General features: G+C 39.9%; 1 protein-coding gene and 1 pseudogene across 1 annotated transcript; one reads left to right on the top strand and one right to left on the bottom strand.

Annotated features, from left to right (window-relative positions):
• The first annotated feature begins 12866 nt into the window (after positions 1-12866).
• Positions 12867-13606, top strand: LOC121038939 (ATP synthase F(0) complex subunit C2, mitochondrial-like; annotated as a pseudogene).
• A 5749-nt stretch (positions 13607-19355) lies between these two features.
• Positions 19356-20986, bottom strand: LOC121038938 (taste receptor type 2 member 7-like). Its single transcript, XM_040488922.1, has one exon. The coding sequence runs from the start codon at positions 20381-20383 to the stop codon at positions 19448-19450; it is 936 nt and encodes a 311-aa protein (XP_040344856.1). The 5' UTR covers positions 20384-20986; the 3' UTR covers positions 19356-19447.
• Between the last annotated feature and the right edge of the window lie 1459 nt (positions 20987-22445).

Here is a 22445-nt window from a genome sequence, read left to right as displayed (position 1 = left end):
GTGTCCAGTGTTGACTATTCTAAATTGACGCCTATGGCCTCTCAGAAAGATAAAAAGTCACCTAGTGTAATATCTTATTCACAGACTGAGGGTCCTCTGTTTCCTCTACATGGAGAAGTCCTGATACAGCAGAATCTTCTGTTGGAGGAATTGAGAAACTTTTTTGATGATGCAATACACTGAATGTTTGCATTCCTCAAAATTTGTATGTCGGGGTATTAGGGTATTAGGAAGTGAGGGGTTTGGGAGATGACTACGTCATGAGCACAGAGCCATTATGAATGGGATTAGTGCCCTTACAAGAGACCCAGAGAGCTTGCTTATCCTTTCCACCACGTGAAGTCACAGGAAGAAGGTGTGAACCATGAAACAGTCCCTCACCAGACACCAAATCTGCCTGTGGCTTGATCTTAAAGTCTTCAGCCTCCAAAACTGTTAGAAATTAATAAGTTGTTGGTAAGCCACCCAGTTGATGGTATTTTGCTGTAGCAGCCTGAATGGACTAAGACAGATGGCAATCTAAGAGGGCATCAGTCTAGCCCAGGGTGTACTCCTTCCCCTATACAATAGCAGAAGAGCCCTGGTGGATGATCCTTCAGCTACAATGGAACAGAAAAATTATCTGTCTACCTTGAGTTTAGTGGAGTCAGAAGACATACAACAAGTGTTAATTAGAAGTTGGCAATAGCCTGGTAACTGCTTTTGGATGAAATGAAGGAGGGTAGACTGACTGGAGATCGTCCCGAACTCCAGAGATTTTCAGGGAAAATGATGTAAACCAGATATGGGCTAGGCATGAGGGAGAGACTCTGAGGGGTCATCTTAGACCCTGTCCAATAGCCCCACCCAAAGTAGTGATGGAATCTGAGGACAAAGAAGCTGAACTGCTGGATTGTAACTAATTAGATATGAGATACATTTGTTCTCATCAACAAATTTAGAGGTAACACTAGACCAATAATGGAGAGGTTTCCAAAGAAGGCATGAATATACGCCTATGACGGACATTTTTATATGTCTACCATGCCTAGAGAATATAGAGCCAGCTTGTGACAACGCCAGTCAAATAAAAGCTTTCTCAGTTCCCTTTCTTGTATTATCTCTCCCTTCACTCCAACCTAAGAGGTATCAAAAAGAGCTGCCACTGACTGGGGGATTAGGTAAGCAAGCAAAAAAGAAGGAGCCAAATACACTCTCTGGCCAAGAGACAGGCAACTTGTCTATAGAAGGTCTTAGCTGGGTGGAGAAAAAGTAGCTGTGACTTTCTATGAAGGTCCATTAAACAGGGTTGGAGATTTTAAGATATTGAATGGAGTCTGTGTTTTGTAGCAAAGTGATCACTAGATTTTAATTTCTAAGAGTAATCAGAAGAGTCATGTAACTTCCTGACTTTTCATTCAAAGAAAGGAGAAGCCTTTTTTCCACTGATACTATTTTGCAGAGGTAGTTGGACACAAATGATTCCTCTTTTGTAAACTACTGGTTATAGATCCCTCAGTGTGTGAGCACAGCGGGTGATGAGATTAATTTTTTCCCTGAAGAACTCAATCTATTGTTTCAAGTTTTAATAATCCCAAGCAGTTTATTTTATGTTACCTAAGATCATTAAAATTCATTTAATTTTAAATAATTAAATTATTAATTTAATTTTAAATTTAAAATTAAATTTTAATTACATTATTTAAAATTAAATTCTAATTAAATCTAAGATAATTCAAACCTAAGGAATTATTTCATATTATCCTCAAAATATTCTCCTTTTAAAATCAATAGCTCTTGGGGCGCCTGGGTGGCGCAGTCGGTTAAGCGTCCGACTTCAGCCAGGTCACGATCTCGCGGTCCGTGAGTTCGAGCCCCCGTTGGGCTCTGGGCTGATGGCTCAGAGCCTGGAGCCTGTTTCCGATTCTGTGTCTCCCTCTCTCTCTGCCCCTCCCCCGTTCATGCTCTGTCTCTCTCTGTCCCAAAAATAAATAAACGTTGAAAAAAAAAATTAAAAAAAAATAAAATAAAATCAATAGCTCTTTTCTTTGTATACCTTCCAGAACTACACACATACTCTATGTAAGTAAATAAAATCATACTTGTCATATTCTTTCCAAGCTGAACACCCTACTTCACTCAACAATTCTTTTGCGTGATGTTGTTTTCTAACCAAGTCATTATTCTGGGCATTTTTAGTTTTAAGATTTCACAGTCCGTTAAAATCATGAACTCAGGTGTATTCTGAATAACTATAGTTTTCTGAATCTGAAGTTGGTTTTAGTTTCTTACTGACAGCTGCTTCATTTTTCAAGCCATGTAAGATATATTACACTTTCTTGACTCTTTGCTGTTCTTTCATTTTATGGGTTTTATTTCCGTTATTTTAACCTTTAATTTCATGATGATTTTGTTGGCTCATTCTATAGGAAAGAGGCCTCAAGTAATTGACATTTGGACAGCGTCAACAATGTTGAATAGGGTAGTGAAACAGAAACATAGCTCTGAACTGAATATTACAAAATGGAAGACAACAATTAATGCTTATAACTAATAGTTGAGGATGATGAACAACTATTTTAAAAACCTGAAAATTTATGGTTTTCCAGTGAAGAACTTGACCAGACCTTGAACACAGCAGGTCAACTAAGACCCAAAATGACAAATCAGTTATTGGTGAGAGGTGTCCAATCCATGGGCTTCAAAGGTGATATCTTGGGTCTTACACAGGAGCGTGTCTGAGTTTCCTACAGCATCCAGAGAGGGAGAGAGAGACACCATGACCTCTACCAGGATGTTTCTGCTCTTGCTTTCAATGATTTTGCTGGCCTTGTGTTCTGCTCAGGGCACTGATGATGGTAAGATGGGTAAATGGCGATCAATTAAGGATGAGGTTAAGACTCATGAAAAAGAGTGATGTTGAATTCAACTTTCTCAGAAACTAAATATGTACTTTATATGCAGAGAATAGACAAACTAAAGAGAGAAAACAGCTCTCAGAAAACCTGGGCCTAAGTCCCAAGCCAATGTCTTCATGATGTGACCCTTTGCTGGGTTTAGGAATATGGGCTTTCACTTATTTGCTCTGTTTGTGTGAAATAGGTTATCCAAATACGTGAAAATTCTGTAATTCATCTAAATGTCTCATTTCCTTGAAATCAAACACTTGACCACTTAGAAAATATTGAGAATTGGGGTGCCTGGGTGGCTTAGTTGGTAAAATGTCTGACTTTGGCTCTGGTCAGGATCTTGTGGCTTGTGAGTTTAAGTCCCACATTGGGCTCTACTGTTAGCACAGAACCTGCTTCAGATTCTCTGTCTCCCTCTCTCTCTGCCCCTTCCCCACTTGTGTGTTCTCTCTCTCTCTCTCAAAACTGAAATAAACATCAAAAAAATAAAATTAAATTAAGATATTGAGAATTTATTTGTATTACATTTTCTTTATTTCCAGCCCTATTAATTCTTGTCTCCATTATATTACTTAAAAAAATACTTATAGATATGGTTAGGGAACATTTGGCAGGCATGCATTTATAGTATATCTAGAAATTCCTAGAAATGGATAATTTCAGGCAATGATAGAGGAATTTATACATAATAAAAGGGAAAGGCTCATTCTTTATCTATCTGTGGTACTTTTAAATAAAGAAGATGAATGGCATATCTTAACGGCACCAAATACCCAGATGTAAAGTAAAAATTCAGATAATTATTAAATGACTGCAAACATCCAGATATTAGACCTCTTATAAAATAAAGGATTAGAAATTGAAATAAAATTGTATTTTCTTGTTAAATGTTTTGTCATTATATAGAAGCAACCTAAGTCAGAAAAAAAAATAGGAATACGAAATGCATGAAATTCTAATGGATCATTTGAGCTTTCAACTTGTTGCCCTCTACTGAGACAAAGTTGCATTCCAAAATTCTAAAATGGTAATTTCCGAGTTTTCTGAAAGGCAGACAAACTTTAATAAGGATCTATAAGAAGATATTTTACAGTCAAATTATTTGAGCTTCAAGCTATATGTTTTGTTGTATTTTGGATATTAGGTGGGAAATAACAGTAAAATTCTGAGCAAAGATTTTTATTATATGGTGTGTCCTGAAAGTTTAGCTTATGTCTAGTCTCATACATATTTTACGTCACTCATTATTGACTGCCAACAATTTGAAGTAGATATTGTTACTCACGGTTTACATTTGAACCATAACTTTGGAGCTTAAATAGTCAGCAGAACTTACATAATTAGACAGGGACAAAGCTTTATTGTAGACGCAGCCTTGTGAGATTTCAAAGTCCACGATCTTTCTACCTCATCCTGTGACCTCTCTTTTGTCTTTTCCTTCATCTGAAATGACTTTGAATTGTCTTAAGTGTGTTGAATATTTTCAAGTGAATATCTTTATTCAACACATAGATTCCTTTGCTCCCCATCTCTTCTTGTTCCAGAAATGATTTGTTTCCTGACTTCTGTCGCTAACACACCCACTTCCCAAAGGCAGCCTTAAGGTCCAGTAAAGTGCAGTGCTCTGTTGCTCTGAGTATTGCATAAAACATTTACCAAAATGTTGAGTAACTTAACTGGTAAAATATAGCTTAAAAAATTGGTAAAGGGAGGATGCCCCAGAATACCACCAAAATAATGTCATTAAGGCAAAGATGAGTGTATTCTTACTTTGGTAAGGGAGAGTGCTTCTGAGAGGAAAGGCTCAAGTTGGGATCTTTAAAAATAAGGTTTTAGGGTCTGGCTCAAAGAGGGCTTTGTGAGGAATGAGTAAGGTTCATGATTTAAGAGTTTAGGAGGCATATGTACTGAGGTGCTGTGAAAAGAGTCTTAGAGACTAAGCAGTTGATGCCATTAAAAAGTTGAACAGATTAATGTTAGTTTAAATGAGTTTGGGGCAAGTTCCTGAAATAAATCATAAATATTGGAAAGATTTATCTTTCTGGGCAAGAGTTTTTAAAATAGTAAAGTCATGTTACTGTGGACAGTGAACTATATGGCTGTAGATGGTGTCAGTTCTCAAAAATTTTTTTTTCTTTGTGTGTGTGTGTGTGTGTGTGTGTGTGCAAAAAGGCGATTTTATTAAAGCACAGGGACAGGACCCATAGAAAGAGCTGCCCTGGGACGATGAGGAGAGAGTGGTTATATACTATGGAGTTGGGGAGGTAAGGTCCAGGGGACGTTTCCAAAAAGATTTTCATTTGTTAAACAAGACTCACCGGATCCCGGAGTCCTAGCTAATTGTCAAGCTAAGGTTGTTTTTCCTTCTAGCAAAGCATTAGCATTAGACAGTAGGGAGTTCCTGGAGAAACGTTTTACTCTGTCAGCCTCAAGTATCAAATTTTTTCTGTTGCAAAATGTCATATAACCTCTGGTCTACAATCATTGTGACTCTTCCTTTCACTACATATAAGGCAAATTAGTAAAAATATATGACTCTGGTTCAGAACCAATGGTTAGGACTAGGGTTCCAGTTTGGGAAATGTTGGTCCCTTGTGTCCATATTTATTATTATTATTATTATTATTATTATTATTTTGAGTTCTCTTAGGCATTTTCTTAACTTCCTATACTAAACTTACTTGACTTTCTACAAATGTATAGCTGGAGTCTTAGCACATCATATTTTTTTTTTTTTTTAAGCACATCATATTTTAAATTTATCTTCTTTATCTTCTTTTTTCTTTTAAATCCTAGGGACCGTTTCGGAAAGATTCTTTGAAGACCTAAGTAAACCCTTGTTCAAGCATATGTTCCTTTCTTTTTTGCCTCACAACCTATCATGTTTTCTCTCCGCTTAGTGTTTTGCTTCTTGAAAAGCTCTCAAAATTGAATCTAAAGAGACATAAAAAGAGTCAACAAGCCCATAAATTTCAGTGGTCCTCAGTCGTATTGTTAGATAGGGCCTCCTTCTTTTTCACATTGCAATCTCTTGTGCCAGAGCTCTAAATAGTGCTGCACATTTGCGAAACTTGACACCCTACTCATTTGTAATTTTTTTTCTAAATCCCTCTACCACCAATGGCTAATGATTGAATAATATAAATGCCTTAACATTTGTAAGGGAATTATCTCCATCGACATTTAACTAATTTAAATCATAAAGCTACCATGTGATTTAACGAAGTGCTGTTGCTGGTCCATCTGTGAGCTCACCATTACACCTTATTTATTTACAGCACTAATGTTCAATTCCTTTGTTATTAAGCCTCGATCCCGGTTTAAATGGCAAGTTTTCTCAGAGCAGGTGACATTTGAAACCGCTGTTAGTTGTACACACGTCAATTGAAACACTTGAAGTCAAGTCCAAGGTGGGTGGGAGTGTGTGTAGGAGGGAGGATTAAGAAAGGACCAGAGTACAGGAGGGAGCTAAGGAATTGTAAGTCATGCCACCAAAGAAGTGGCAACATTGAGCAAATGTCAACGCAAAATTTTGTGGCTTAATGAAAACGTTTACAAGTTTAATGATTTTTCTCCAGTTTCTAGGTTGTCAATGATCCTTCCCTTCATGTTATGATGTAGTTTCATACCTCATTTTTTTTGTTCTTTCTTTGAAGAAGCCTATCGAGAGGAAAATGAAATGTCCCAAGTATTAGGTGAATGATTTCGAATTCAATCAACTTACTGAGAATTTTTCTAAATAGATTCTAGGAACCCCTGGGTGATAAAAATAATCCAACGTGTCTGTGATTTTTTACTTTAAAAAAAATCATGCTTAACCTTTAACATTTCCTTTTTCAACTCTATAGTTTAACCTTGTGAGTTCCACACTGCAGGAGGAGCATAAAAGACCAAAAGAAAAAAAAAATGGGTGGGGAAAATGATTTGCTTTAAGTCTAAGAGTTCTCTCAATTCTAGACAATGTGGTCACTGCTTTCCTTCTGATTTTTTCTTGCTTCAGATACCTGGCCTGGGTTGTCTTTGTAAGGGCATGCCTATTTGAGGATTCCTCAAAGAAGTGCTTTAATTATCCACATGCCCTACCCCAACAGTGATTCAATAAAATCCACTACTTAACAAGAACCATGGCAGGATCCTGTATTTGGTACCAAGGATGCAAAAGCAAATGAAACATTGTTCCTGTCTTTAAGGAACACACATCTAATGGAAGAGTTAACTTGGACGTAACAATGATCACTATCAGAAAAGTAGCAAAGTAAAGCCTTAGGGAAGCTGAGAACAGGGGAGAGAAGGGGGAGTCTCATACAGGAGAAACCTTGTGTCCTGGACCCTGGCGACTGGAGGAGTGGGGGAAAGTGGAATGAAATGCAAAGCTAAATCTATGCATATGTTATTTTTAATAATCTAGGAACACCAAATAATCAGTAAGGTTGAAGTGAATATAGGAATATAGCGCTGGAGATGTGGGTTAGCTTCATTTTGTGAAGAAAAAAATTTATAATTTTTTCTGTGGGCAACGAAGAGATTTTTGAACTAGAAAGTGACACAGCAAGTTCTTAGTGGATCTGACAACACTGAGAAGTACACAGCCTGAGAGCACAGACTGTGTGTTTTAAGCTTGGAATTCTAGCACCTGACAGAGGGGCAATATAGTATATGGGCATGCAAGAAAATGTATGTTGAAACCTGAAGAGAATGGTTATAAGAATGACAGCCAGGAGATTATCAAGAACGGATTGAAAGGTGACCTAGTCCCACTGAAACCAGTAATATGTTACTTCTAACTACCGTTAGGCTCTCGTAGATCCCAAACTCCCCTCATTTAAGTTTGTGGCTAACATTTCTCTTGACTTGCTCCTTTCTGAATCTGTGTTCTCCTGCCTAAGCAGATAATGAATTATTTGAAGGAACCACAGAAGAAACACAAGTCAAACCCCAAGGAGAAAATGGAGATCAGAGTGGCAAGATGGGCAAAAACAGAAAGAAAGGCCATGGTCATCAGCACAGGCCATACAACCAGGGAAGCCCATATAGCAGAGGTGGCCTAGGTGGCCCAGGTGGCTGAAGAAACCGAGATCGCCAGGGTAGCCATGGTAGCCGTGATGGCCCTCGTGGCCAGAGAGGCAAGCGTGGAAGGGATAACCAGCGTGGTCAGAGTGGTGGCCAATGACAAGGAAAACCAACTAAAGAGGCCCTCCCGTGATCCCTAAGTATCAGTTGTATTCTTCTTCCCTTATCTAGTGAATTTCTCTTTTTAAATTTCCTAATTCTCTCTTCTTGTTTATGTTCTTTTCTCTCATTTAAATCTTGACTTTAACCCCTCTTAAACTCCTTATCTGTGTCTCAATTCTCCTTGCCTCAATCCTACCCATAGAAAAGTCTCCCCCATTCTCATAAGAGCAGGTATTACTTTCATCCTGAGCTTTTCTTTTGCTTTCTTTCTTTCTTTCTTTCTTTCTTTCTTTGACTCTGTCTTTCTTATATTAACCTACAACCTCCCTAAGATTTACCTCCCCTCTCCTCTTCCTCTTCTCTCCTCTCTTCCCTTCTTACTGTCTCCTGGCCTCTACCCCTCATGTCCTCCTCCTTCCTCTCTCTCTCTCTTTACATGATTTCTTGTAATGAGACTCCGCCCTAGTAGAAATATCAGCATAGATAATGTCCAAGCCAACTTAATACTTCTGTCTAAAATTCTTCTCTTTCTTTTAGAAATTGATAGCGATCAACTGGTGACCATGGACTTTTCAGTGGTGTATACTTGGCCTTTCCTTTCTCCAACTTCAAATCATCAGTGAAGTCATCAGCATTAAAGCCCTGGCTCTTGTTTTCCTTCTAGGGCCACGGTTCTGAGTCAGAGGGCAAGAAGGACGGGTTTGGAAATACAAAGCCCTGACTGGACTCCAAATGTTCTGTGTCATGCAGCTTTATAGGTAGCTCCGATTTCAATAATTTTGTGAGGACTTAACTACCACCCATATTACAAAGCAAAAAATTTTATTCTTAAGACCAGTAATGGAGTTTGCCACGTTCAGATTACCAATATACATACCCTTTTCTCAATCAAAACACAGAGAGAATTACCTTGTAAACTCCCTTGATTTCTGGAAGTCCTTTAATACATGTGTGCCATATTATGGCTCAAGTGTTGGTGAGGATATGAAGAAAAGGGAATGCTCATGCACCATTGATGGGAGTGCAAAATGGTGCAGCCACTATGAAAAACAGCCTAGAGGGAGAGCCTGGGTGGCTCAGTCGGTTAAGTGTCTGACTTCAGCTCAGGTCATGATCTCACAGTTCGTGAGTTCGAGCCCCACATCAGGCTCTGTGCTGACAGCCTGGAGCCTGCTTCAGATTCTGTGTCTCCCTCTCTCTTTCTGAGCCACCCCCACTCACATTCGGTCTCTCTCTCTCAAAAATAAACATTAAAAAAAAAAAAAAAACCCAGCATAGAGGTTCCTCAAAAAGTTAAAAATAGAACTACAATATAATCCAACAATTCCACTTCTGGGTATTTATCCAAAGAAAATGAAAATACTATTTTGAAAACATACATGTACTCCTATGTTCATTGCAGTGTTATTTACAGTGGCCAAGATAAGGAAGCAAATGAATGGATAGAGAAGATATGGTATATGGATACAATGGAATATTATTCAGAGAAAAAGAAGGAGGGAAATTTTGCCATTTGTGACAACACAGATAGACAGTATTATGCTAAATGAAATAAGTCTGACAGAACAAATACCATATGGTTTCACTTATAGGTGGAATCTAAGAAACAAAACAAATGAACAAACGAAACAAAACAGAAACAAACTCATAGACACAGAAAACTATCCAGTAGTTGCCAGAGGGGGGTGGGGAGAGGAGGGGCAAAATAGGATTAAAAAGCAGGTTAAAAAGGTACAGACATACATTTATAAAATAAACAAAATACAGGGATATAATGTACACAGAAGGAATACAGTTAATAATATGTAACAATTTTGTATACCGATAGATGGTAGCTAGATTTATCAGAGTAATCACTTCATGATGTCTATAAATGTTGAATCACCATGTTGTACACTTGAGACTAATATAATATTGTGTGTCAACTACACTTCAATGTTTTAAAGTTTATTTATTTATTTATTTAGAGAGAGAGAGAAGCCCAAGCAGGCTGTCACTGTCAGCACAGAGCCCAATGTGGGGCTCGAACTCACAAACCGTGAAATCATGACCTAAGCCAAAATCAAGAGTCAGACAAACACTTAACTGGCTGAGCCACCCAGGTGCCTCGACACCTCAATTTTTTTTTAAATGGGGAGAAAAGCGACAGAAAAAATAAAAATAAATAGGTAGGAGAAATTTGGACACACATGTACACAGGGAGAATGCCATGTGAAGATAAAGGCAGAGGTTGGGGTGATGTAGCAGAAGCTAGGGAACACCAAAGATTACCCGCAAACCACCGGAAGCTAAGAGAGACGCCTGGAACAGATCATCCTCAGAGCCCTCAGATGGAACCGACATCTTGTTCTTGGACTTCCAGTCTCCAGAAGTGTGAGGAAATAGATTTGTGTTGTTTAAGCCCCTCTGTTTGTAGTATGTTGTTACAGCAACCTCAACAAACTAATACAGCATGAAAATTTACCTACCAGATTTCTTAAATGAATGAACGCACTTACATTAATTACAACACACTTCTACCATCCACCCCCGAAGCCCCTGAGTGGAGATCAACAGAAAGAGCTTTTAAGGGAAAACATCTCTCAGTTGGGCTCCATGTAGACAGTTTAGGAACTGTCTAGAAGATCTTGTTTCTCTGAGTGTCTACATTTGAGTGTACCTACGGGGACCCACGTATGTAAATGCACGTGGCCTCAAAAGGCAGACTATAAAATTTGGGTGAGGATAAAAATGAAGATTCTAGTGGGAATTTCTACCAAGAATATATAAGTCATTTGCTTTTAGTATTAGTATTAATGAAGAATTTACAGGTAAAAGAACAGACACAAAGTAAACATGTTTAATTCTGGGTATGCCCACATGCCCTGCCAAGTTCAGTTCTGAAATCAGACTTTGAACTGACCTTCTCCTTGGAAGCAGAATTAATCTTTGGTTGTGCTGGTGTTCTCAGTACCCTGATAGACTTGTCATACAATTTCTGAAGGAATGGGATCATTCTACAGATGGGATTGGGTACATTTCCCAAGGCAAAATGTATAAAGGTATATAAACCTGAGGGTGGAAACATTTGAAAGTGACCTGGATGAGGATTTAAGAATAAAGTAGGAGCTTTCTTTTTACTATTCCAGCAAGGTAGGAATCCCAGCTGTGATCTTTTCCAATGTTCCATTCCTTACTGAAAGCATAGGGGGAAAAAAAAACATAAAAAATAAAAATGAACAGGCCTCATAATAACACTAGTCATTAAAGATAATTGACAGTAACTTATTAGATAATGGGTTACTATCATTTCGATCTAAATACTGGCCAGCAAAGCTCATGGTCTCATATCCAAATCAATAGGTTTGCATAATTTAAAATGACTGAACAGGTGAGGACATTCACAAATAACCCATTAAATGCCCTGCTTTGTTTTCAGAAACAGATACCAAAACTGGGCTCTCCTAGTTACTCACATGCCCAGCAATATTATCTTCAGTTCAGAGCTCTCTTCCCCATTTCTTCTCTCCCAACATTGTCCAGAAGAGCTGTTTCCCAGCCCACTGGGAGGAACTTCCAGCCTGCTGACATTAAAACAGATCTCTTCATAAGGAGGTACCCCTCCTCCTACAACCAATTTTACATAAAAATTTATACCCCAGACTGAGGTATCTGCAAAGAGAATGATCACGCTACTCCCACTCTCCAAAAATTTCTTTGTTGCCCAAAGGATCGATCACAGTTTGTCCCTGGCAACATTCTTCACAATCTGGAAATTCACATCTCCAGCTTTCCCTTCCTGTGTTCTCTTCAATCTTACTGGATTGTTCAGCGTCCTGGGACCATCGAAAATACTACATTGTATGCATAGCTTTAGCCACACGTTTCCCTTCGCCTTCTTCCCTGCCTCCGCTCTCCTAAGTCCAGATCACACAGCATCTCCGGCAGGAAGCCCTCCTATCTCCACTGCTCTCAATTTTGATAGTTCTTTTGCCACTTTGCTGACAGTGACCATCATTTTGTACAAGCCAAATCTTCCGTTAGCTCTCGCATTCTTTGAGGACAGGAACAGTGTTTCACGCACCTTCATATCCTCAGTGCCAAGAATAGCGCCACTTGAAGACATTGAAGAAGACAATGCAGAAGTTGTTGTTTTGCATGCGTTTGACCTTGGGGGCTTAATCATGTGATTCTAACTGAACAGGAAACACTCCCCAAAGATGAAGTTCTTCTGCCCTACTTAGAGTTCTAGGCAACAAATTCAAGCAGTTTAAGAATAGCTTTTTTTTTTTTTTCCCCCAGCCACGTTTAAATGCCAGTCACAGAGAGGATTCTACAGCCCGGTCATATTTTAAGGATAGGCGTGGGTACTTGTCTGTAAACTTTAATTACGTGTTTTAAATTTTGTGGCACAGGAGTGAAATACCAAATCACCTTGTTCTTTTCTAGATACTTGGAAATCCTGATTACATTTGGGGAAGAATTTTCCCCGTACGCAGTGAGAACGGGCCTGAACTGAGACTCGCAATTAGTTACCTGTACAATATTTTGTCTTTGAAAATGGAGTTATACGGTTGGTTCCAAAGCAGGCAGAGAAATTGCAGTCTCCACCAGCATCTGCCCAGTGAGCCAAGAATCAGACTGATCCAAAACCCGATCATGCACACCTCACTATGCAAGAGCTGCTTTACGAAGAAACCAAATGTATGTGCATTTCCACCTCTTTGGCACCGAATTGGTACGTGTGTTTGAAGGATGGAAGACAAAAGCTTACAGCTTCGTCTTCTCTGCCCTCGGAGAAGCTCTCCTGGCCCTCATCACCGGAAAATGTAGGCCTGTGCAAAGGTCGTCTCTCTCTTCCTCTTGATCAGGAGGACCTCTCAGCTGTTGAACCCCACACTGTCTGCAGTGGTGCTAATTCCAGAGAGGCCGACAGAGGAGAGGCTCAGCAGCTTGGCAACCCCATGTCCCCGACCTCACTTACTCTTAGCCGCAGCTTCTGAACCAGCCCCATTTCAAGGGGGCACTGACACAGCAGCCAAGTTCACTGGGGCCGGGCTGCCCTGGTGGGGGTGGCTGGCTCTGGGGCCAGAACTGGGACTGGGTTTGGGAGCCTCATCACTGGTTATGCCAGGAACCCCTCTCTGAAGCAACAGCTCTTCTCCTATGCTCTTCCAGGCTTTGCCCTCCCAGAACCGCTGGGGCTCTTTTGCCTGATGCTGGCCTTTCGCTTCCTCTTGGTCATGTGAAGGAGCTGTCTCCGCCTCCCGTAGGTCTTTTTCCTGTGTCTCTTCTGCCCCGGATGTGCCTTTTTCTATGCCTCCCCAAGCCGCCTAGGGAAAGTGGTTGGCTCAGGGTTTGACAGAGAGAAGACAAATAAATCCTGCGTTAATAGGAAAACAAAGACAAAACAAAACAAAGCTTGCTGATATCCACTCGATGAGACATTCTATCTACCCAAAACTTAAGAAACTTCAGGACTGTGTTCTGATAAGAGCTAAGCACATCCATCTCAGTTCTGTTCTTGAGAACAAGGTAGATGACCACGGGGTGGGTATGCAGACCCAATAGAGCCACGAAAGGATTTGTCCCCCCGGGGCTTCCACTCTCACTGAAAGATCATGATGGCATTTTAGTCGCTCTGATCTGACCCTCTGGTCATATCTCATATTTAACAACTCTCAAAAAATGTAATTACCTCTTTCCCTAGGTCCCAACTACTCTGTCAATTGAATGCAATTCCTTTTGGGGAGGATTGAAAATGGGAAGGCATGTACCATGAAACTTGGCAACGTCATTCCCCGGTGGGACCCAGCCTCTTCTTCAGTCAATGAAGTGAAGTGACTAAGAGTTGGAAGCTTGAGAAGGAATAATGTTTTTCCATTACAGTAACCTCTTAGCGTTCATTTTTTTTTTCTTACATAATCCAAGAAGCCACCTTACTTGATTGTCTCTCTCTCTGAATCCTAGGAATATCATTTCTCTTAACGCTGACCATAGATTCCTGCAGATCAATGCATGATGATTAGCACTCTGGCTGGCCTTGCTGCTCAATATGGTGAGGCTGGTTCCGTGTTACAACAGGCAATTCCGATGTATTCATGGGTACATGGAACCCGGGTTCTTGGCAGCCTCTCCCATCAGCCAATTCTGGCCTGCGGAGGACATCCCATCATTGAGTCTTCAGTAATGCCAGTGTTCCCCTCACCAGCACATTCATGTTGCCTCAGGAAGAAAATATCTGCAGGGATCTCCTGGGGAACATAGTGAGGCGGTGGTTTCTTGGGTCTTACGTAGTTAATCCTTTCTGACGCTACCATCTCTCTGAACTTTCCGATCCTTCTTAATACCATGTCAATGGCATTGCAGCAACTCTACCTTATACATGAGGCCAGCATTGTGTACAAGTTTCATGGAGCTTCCCCAACAGAATTTTAGGGCTGGATTTAGGTGCCCTTGCCAGAATCCAAACCCTAAATCATTATGGAGGGTGCCCAGGTCAACAAATTCTCCATACCCAGACGGCATAAAGAGAACCTTTTGATCCATCACTCTCAAGACCCGTGTCCAGTATGTTCTATTATTTCTGCTGATAATGTTAACAACATGTGCTAGTATTAGCTTGAAGCTATATTCTTTTGGAACTTACCTTATTAGGTAAGTTGGAACTTACCTTATTAGGCTGTGTTGAAACTTTGTCCTGAAGCGATGAGGAGTGGCAGGACATTTCTTGAGCAGAATAAATGTTAACTTGGCTCAAATGGAGTCAATTGAACAGTTGACGCTCTCCTGCTCTTGTGGGTGGTAAGGGTTTGCCCTTGCTGGCCCCGAGGGTTCCAGGAAATCTGGACGTTTCATATTTTTAGGTTCATCCACCTAAAGAGCCCGATCTTGGGTCTGAGGGTTCCACCTTTTAACGTCAGAGATAATGATTTTAACATCATTGCCCCAGCAATTACTACCCCTCTCCTATATTATTATTCCTTTCTCTGTTGAATCATTTCAATTTGCAGGCACACACTGTATCATCCAACTTAAAAACAAAACCAGTGAAAACACGAAAATTTTGTCTCGCTCCCATGTTCTGTTCTCTACTCTCCTTAATAACAAAACTTACTAAAATGTTATGCATTCACCATCTCTCTGCTCTCTCATATTGTATTCCCTCCTAAACCTTTTCCATGGAACCTAGCTTCTGTCCCTACGCTTCACTAATATTGCTCTTGCCATTGGATCATCAATTGCATCCATCTTGCCAAAACCAATGGTGACTTTGTTTTCCCAATTTTACCGTTTTTCTCAGCATCATTTGAAAGCTGACCTCTCCCTCCTCCTAACACAATGACATCCCTTGCTTCCGTTCAACCAGACATTCTGTCCTTTTTTTCGCATCTTCCTCGGAGCTCTTTCTTGTCTTCTTCTGCTGGTCCTTTCTCTGTAATTTAACCTCCAACGATTTGAATATCTCAGGGTTTAGATCTGGTGTCACTTCTCTATAACTTTTTAGGTAATCCCATTTATATGTCGATGATGTCCAAATATTTATCAGTTATTTCAATCCTTAGGTACAGATTCATATATTCAGCTATCTATTTGACATTTTCACTTGGTTATTTCATAGACCTCTAAAATGTTAAATGTTAAAAAAAAAAAGTTTTTTTTATTTTTGCCCTCCCACCCCTTATTAACATTTGCCACTCCATTTTAGGTGGCAGGGTCGCCTCAAATGCTAACGTAAAAACAATCTAAAAGTTTTCGGAATCTTCTTTTTCTTCAATTCCTTCCCTTCATCTAGCCAAGTAATAAGACTGATCTGCTTTACCTGTAGAACATATAGAATTCACCCATTTAAAAAGGTCCTAACTCGGGGCGCCTGGGTGGCACAGTCGGGTGAGCGTCCGACTTCAGCTCAGGTCACCATCTCGCGGTCCGCGAGTCCAAGCCCCGCGTCGGGCTCTGGGCTGACGGCTCGGAGCCTGGAGCCTGCTTCCGGTTCTGTGTCTCCCTCTCTCTCTCTGCCCCTCCCCCGTTCATGCTCTGTCTCTCTCTGTCTCAAAAATAAATAAACGTTGAAAAAATTTAAAAAAATAAAAAGGTCCTAACTCAGGGTGCCTGGCTGGCTCAGTCAGTGCACCCTGTGACTTTTGATCTCGGGGTTGTGAGTTGGAGTCCCATATGGGGTGTAGAGATTACGTAGAAAAATAAAAATATTTAAATTTTAAAAAGTCTTGAGGTGCCTGGGTGGCTCAGTGGGTTAAGCGCCTGACTCTTGATTTTGGCTCGGGTCATGATCTCACGGTCGTGGGGTCGAGTCCCACATCGAGCTCCAAGCTGAGCCTGGAGCCTGCTTAACATTCTCTCTCCTTCTCTCTCTGCCCCTCCCCCACTTGTGCACAAGCTCTCTCTCTCTCTCTCTCTCTCAAAAAAAAAAAAATTAAAATTAAAGGAAAGTAAGTGTGTGTCTCTTAAAAAAAGAGTCTTAAGTCTATTACCACCATCCAAATCTGAGCCACTATGATTTCTCACAGGGACCGCTTACTATACTATAACTTACTAGTTGGTCCCCTTAATTGTACTCCTCCCCATTCAACACATACCATATCTATTCTTATAACCAAAGTAAGCTGAAGTCTACATATAAGTGAAATTATATTACATATAGTTTCAATTCCTTCGATGTCTTCCCATTACACTTAAAAAAAATGTTGTTTAACATTTATTCATTTTTTGATAGAGAGAGACAGAGCATGAGTGGGTGAGGGGCAGGGAGAGAGGGAGACACAGAATCTGAAGCAGGCTCCAGGCCTTCAGCCATCAGCACAGAGCCCGACGTGGGGCTCCAACTCACGGACCATGAGATCATGACCTGAGCCGAAGTCAGAAGACTGAGCCACCCAGGTGCCCGTTCCCATTATACTTAAATCTAAATTCCCTCTGATGACCTACATGGCTTTTTACAATCCTGCCAGTCACCCCTTTCTCTGGTCCTACTCTGCTCTTACTTCTTCAAACACTTGCTCTTCAGGGTACTGGCACTCACCAGGGTATTATTTGTCCAAGATGGCGCATGACAGGGTTATAATTGTGACTCAAGTTTCGGCTTGAAATCTCAGTGTCTCAGGTAGGTCTAGTCTGACTACACTATGTAAAGCAATTCCTCTCCTCCAGTTATTCTCAGTTTCATCAGTCATGACTTATAACCCTGAGTTTGTTTACTTGATCGTTATCAGTCTTCCATAATGTTTTCCATGACTATGCATTACGTGAGAGCATGGACTTTATCACATTTCATCTGTATTTATAGCACCCAGGGTCATGCTTAACACGCAGATGTTCAACGTGTGAGTGTGTATGTACTTATTAAATAAGAAATAAAAACAAGAAGGAAGGGGCACCAGGGTGGCTCGGCCACTTAAACGACCGATTTTGGCTCAGGTCATGATCTCACGGTTTGAGAATTTGAGCCCCGCACGCGGGGCTCTGTGCTGGCAGCTCGGAGCCTGGAGCCTGCTTCCAATTCTGTGTCTCCCTCGCTCTCTGCCCCTCCCCCCCCAAAATGAATAAACAAACAAACAAGCAAACAAAAAGAAGTAATTTGTCTGCACTTTCTGTAACCAGTTGGCTACGTTCGTTCTCTTAGAGTAAGCCTAAAAAACTCTACTCCAAACGCCAGGAGTTAAAGAAGTAGTACAGATGCTTCTTTCAACTCAGAGTTATTACCATTTTTGCATGATTTCTCCGAATTAATATAATCTCAGAAGCTAAACCACTTGTTTTGGCTACATCATTTTCATCCTCAATACGCCAGTAAGTAGAGTTATGTATAGTAAGATATTCCTAATATGGCTTCTATTTCCACCTTAGTATACTTTGCCTGGCTGTTATTCAGAGAAATTGGATACTGAGGTGTTATTTTTGTAATGTGAGTAGATGATCAAGTTTCTAGGGTCCACAATATGAAGACATCAAACATGAAGTTTCCAGGATTTCCTTTAGCCCTCAGGGGTTTTTGTTGTTGTTGTTGTTGTTGTTCCCTTGCCTAATAAATCTAAATAAATTGGTCTCTGCATAGGTGGCTGGTGGGGACAGGTACTCTTTAAGTCAATATTGAAAAGAATGTAAGCTTCGGTTTATGCATCTAATTGTCTATTGTTTCTTTAACTTACAAGGCAGTCAATATACATCTTTTTAAATCTATCGGTTTAATCAATTTGTATCTTGCACTGTCAGATTCAGAGAAGAAAGATTAACATATGAAACTCAGGTGGAAGTAATTTTTATTTTTGCTAAAGTTATTGATGAGAATATTTATAAACATTTTCTCTTCTCCTCGCAAAGTTTATGGCTACTCAAGGCTGGTTAATAACAGGGTCAATCCCTCCGCAATATCCTTTCCGCAACATAAATGACATGCTGTTGTTGAAGTTTCCCAAATAGACATTTCATAGATAACTTATGTATGATCCAAATAGTATTCTGGAATGCAGAGATGCTCCATATTGAATCAATGTCTCCTTTGACAGTTTTGACGTTTTAACATCTCAGTACATAAGTTTTTGATTGAAGATCTCATCTTATGAGGGTATCACGACAATCAGTTCCTGCTATAGTCCTAGTCTGCTAAAAGCAAACTTACACGTTGTTTGGGGGGAGAAATATACTTCAATAAGCAATAAATAGTTCTTTTTTTAGCCAACCTTGTTTTATAGAAACTTTCTATATAAACTCTCCTTCTCTCACACAGATAGAGAATCTTTCATTCATCTATAGTCTAAAATAATTTTTGAACTTGCTGTGACAGTATTTATTTTAATCACAATACATATCTTGCTTGTGTTAATAATCAGCATTAATTTCTGCCGCATTCCTAGAATTACATAACATTTGATTAAGGCTGTCACCATATTGAGCTTTTTCCGAAGGTGGAGACTAGTCAGATGATCTGAGAAAAATAGTGTAACTAGGATCATGGGGACTGAGTGAGTTGCTTTTCATAAGAATGCAAATAACAAGGCGATGCTATTACAGTTGTTCTGAATTTGTTGTACAATTTTGCATCTAGAGAAATGATTTAGACCTAACTATGAAAATACTCTCTCCTCTGACAGTTGATATTAGGATATTAACTTTTATATTTTCTGAAACATGTTTAAAAAAAAAACTCTGAAAGGAAGGAGAGAGAGAGAGAGAGAGAGAGAGAGAGAGAGAGAGAGAAGAGCAAGAGACAAAGAGAAAGAGGCAAAATCGTCTCTACATGGGATTTCCTAAGTTACAACTATAGTTACATTAAATATATTTAAGAGTAATTAACCATATGAAACCAACATTAATGCAAGAACTGAAGACCGCTAAGAAACATCATGTCTTCCTTCCTAGTAAATGATAGCCTTCAGATCCATTTGTGGTGATTAGTGATTTCTTCTTTTTAGGATACACTTTACTTTCCACAGCACCCTTAGAGACGCCTGCCGTAATTTACTGTTCCCCAGAATTAGAATCAATGAATGGCTTGGATAGATGAGAGCTATCAACTCACCAAACATCACAGCTAATTCAGTCTCTGGCATAAAGTAGCTGGAGGTGGCTACGAGAAAAGCCAAATAGTAAGCAATGAAAAGGAGGAGGAAGGAGATGACAGCTTTCATGGCTCCCACATGGGCTTCTATGCTGGGGTCCCTGCACCCCGTGGCACTGACCTTCATCTGCCTGGTATGTCTCCACAGGGAGAGGAGCAAGAGGAGAAATGAGATCACGGACACGGAAAAGGGGAATAGCGTCAACAGGTTGAGGCAAATCTTGACGGAAGCATATTGGGCTTTATTGACTCTGCATTTCACAGTTATGTTTGTTTTCTTCTTTACCTTAACACAAGACCTGAAATCATCGTTCAGATTCTCAGAGACAACAAGGCTAATAAACACAGAGAAGACCAAGCATCCCAGCAGGATCCTAGGAATCGCACTGTCAATTTTCCACTTCATCCAGAGGAAAAGGGGATGGAAGAAATTCGCGATCTTGAGGAAATAGAAAATGCTGAGGCAGGTGGCAAACCAGACATTTAGGTGGTTGGTGAGCGTCCAGAAGAAGTCAATGATTCTCATTTTTTTACCGGTAGTATAGACATCTGGATACAGCCCCAGTATAAAATAGTCTAATAGTATGATACATAATAGACAAATTCTGGATATGGCCAGACTTGTGAGGATTAAGTCAATGGAGGCAATCTTCCTATTCTTGATCCAGTTCATGCAGTTTACCAATCCAATGAATGCATTCCCTAAAATCCCCATTGCAAATTCTCCAGCTGCTATGAGCATCAAGGTGCTCTCCACTGTATCCAGCATGGTAAAATACAGAAATCTCCAACCGTTCCTAGTTGGACTGATGTAGTTTGATAGGTACACCTACTTCTTGGACTTTGTTGTAATTTTCTTTACCTCTCTTATTGTAGTCTCTCTTGGGATGGAGACTGGAATGATAGGTAAAGACTGAAGCTATGATCATTAAATCCTTATCAGTCTTGAGAAGTTAATGTGATTGGTAATCCCTGGCCTGGCCACCTCGTGTATCACGTGTATGTAAAACCTGTATCAGCAGGTTTTACTTTTCCACACATGGCCAGTTTAGGCTGAGCTACATTTTAGGATGCAAATTAGACCCGTTCCCTTTCATGATCCTGCACTGTCTTTCTAAGGCTATGTTTTTTGTAAGCTTGGGATTCATTAATCTGTGGCACATACTAGTAACCTCAGTAGGACTGCTAGATTTAGCAAATAGAAACACAGGACACCCAGTTAAACTTGAACTTCAAATAAACAATGAATGATTTTTTTTTTTTTTTTTTTTAGCGTATGTACTAATCACATGAGATTGCTGAAGTTCAAATTTAATTGGGTATCCTGTGTTTTGTCTGTCAAATCTAACCTCCAAGGATTTTCTAGCAAATAGAAAATGGGCCAAAATCGAAATTCACTTTGCAAAATGATAATATTGATTACTACTAAAAATCTAAAGTTTGGGTTAACATTCAAAACCATAGATTTTCAGGGAATTTAAAAGGTTAACACTAAATATAGATTATTTGGTTCTGAAAAATATTTTAGCTCATTTATCTTGGTTGTTCAGATGAACATGCACAAGGTTTCATATCATAATGCATTGTCTTATTAGTCAAGTGACATTTAATGGTCATTTAGTTTGTGATGCTATATTTATTTTTATTTTTTAATGTTTAATTATTTTTGAGAGAGAGAGAGAGGGAGAGACAGAGCACGAGCAGGGGAGGGGCAGAGAGGGAGGGAGACAGAATCTGAAGCAGGCTCCAGGCTCTGAGCTGTCAGCACAGAGCCTGATGTGGGGCTCGAACTCACAAACCACAAGATCACGACTTGAGCTGAAGTCAGACGCTTAACGGAATGAGCCACCCAAGCACCCCTGTGATGCTATATATATATATATATATATATATATATATATATAATGAGATGAAGGAGTCATAATAAAAAACAATATCGATTACCTTTATACTTTCCCTTTTCGTTTAAAAGGTACTCAAGGGCAGTTGTACACATGAAAGAAGAGAGCAAAATCCTGTGTTTTGATCTACCCTCTGCCCTCTGCCATGCCAAATTGTATCTGAGAATCTACATCCTTAGCTCTTCTAGACTATTCGGCAGGAGACCGATGATGAAACTTACCTCATTCCTACAGACGAACTCTTACCTTTATGCAGCTTCTCTAAATTTAGAGTTACTGAGAAACACTTTGCAACATAGTGTTTCCACGGAATAATTCTAGGGGTGCTCATACCTTCTTTGGGAACACATATCTTCTCATCCATCCTCAAAGGACAAACCTTCATTCCTGAGATGCAGCTCTGATTTGTGGGGGGGGCGAGCCGCGGAACATGCCTCATTCTGTAGCCATCTTCACAGATGACTGCTTTCCTCTGAGCTTAGAAATGATCCCTGACCCAAGCACATCATTTCCTTTTCCATAGTGTCCTGGTAAATAAAGGGACTTCAGTAACTATAATCATACCTTTACCGAAATACATTTTAGAATACGTTTTTTGTTTGTTTGCAAGTGAGAGTAGATTTTATACATAGCTGTGTAGTATAGCATGGAACTTATGGTGCCGGTACTATGAAAGCAGGATGAAAGTCCCTTGAAAGATTAAAAATACAACTATCATATGATCCAGCAAGCCCGATTCTGGGTATTTATCTAAACGAATTTAAATAATGGAGTGCTAGGGTGGCTCAGTTGATTAACCATCCAACTCTGGATTTCGGCTCAGGTCATGACCTCACAATTTTATGAGATCGAGCCCCATATTGGGTTCTGCACTGACAGTGAGCCTGCTTGGGATTCTGTCTCTCCCTCTCTCTCTCTGCCCCTCCTCCA

This window comes from Herpailurus yagouaroundi, unplaced genomic scaffold, assembly GCF_014898765.1.
Source record: "Herpailurus yagouaroundi ecotype Mexico unplaced genomic scaffold, PumYag 166, whole genome shotgun sequence".
NCBI lineage: Eukaryota > Metazoa > Chordata > Mammalia > Carnivora > Felidae > Herpailurus > Herpailurus yagouaroundi.
This window is presented reverse-complemented; position numbering and strand designations above follow the sequence as displayed.

What these genes read in the sequence shown, in the direction of transcription:
- LOC121038938 (XM_040488922.1), bottom strand. Translation starts at nt 20,383, where the DNA reads ATGCTGGATACAGTGGAGAGCACCTTGATGCTCATAGCAGCTGGAGAA.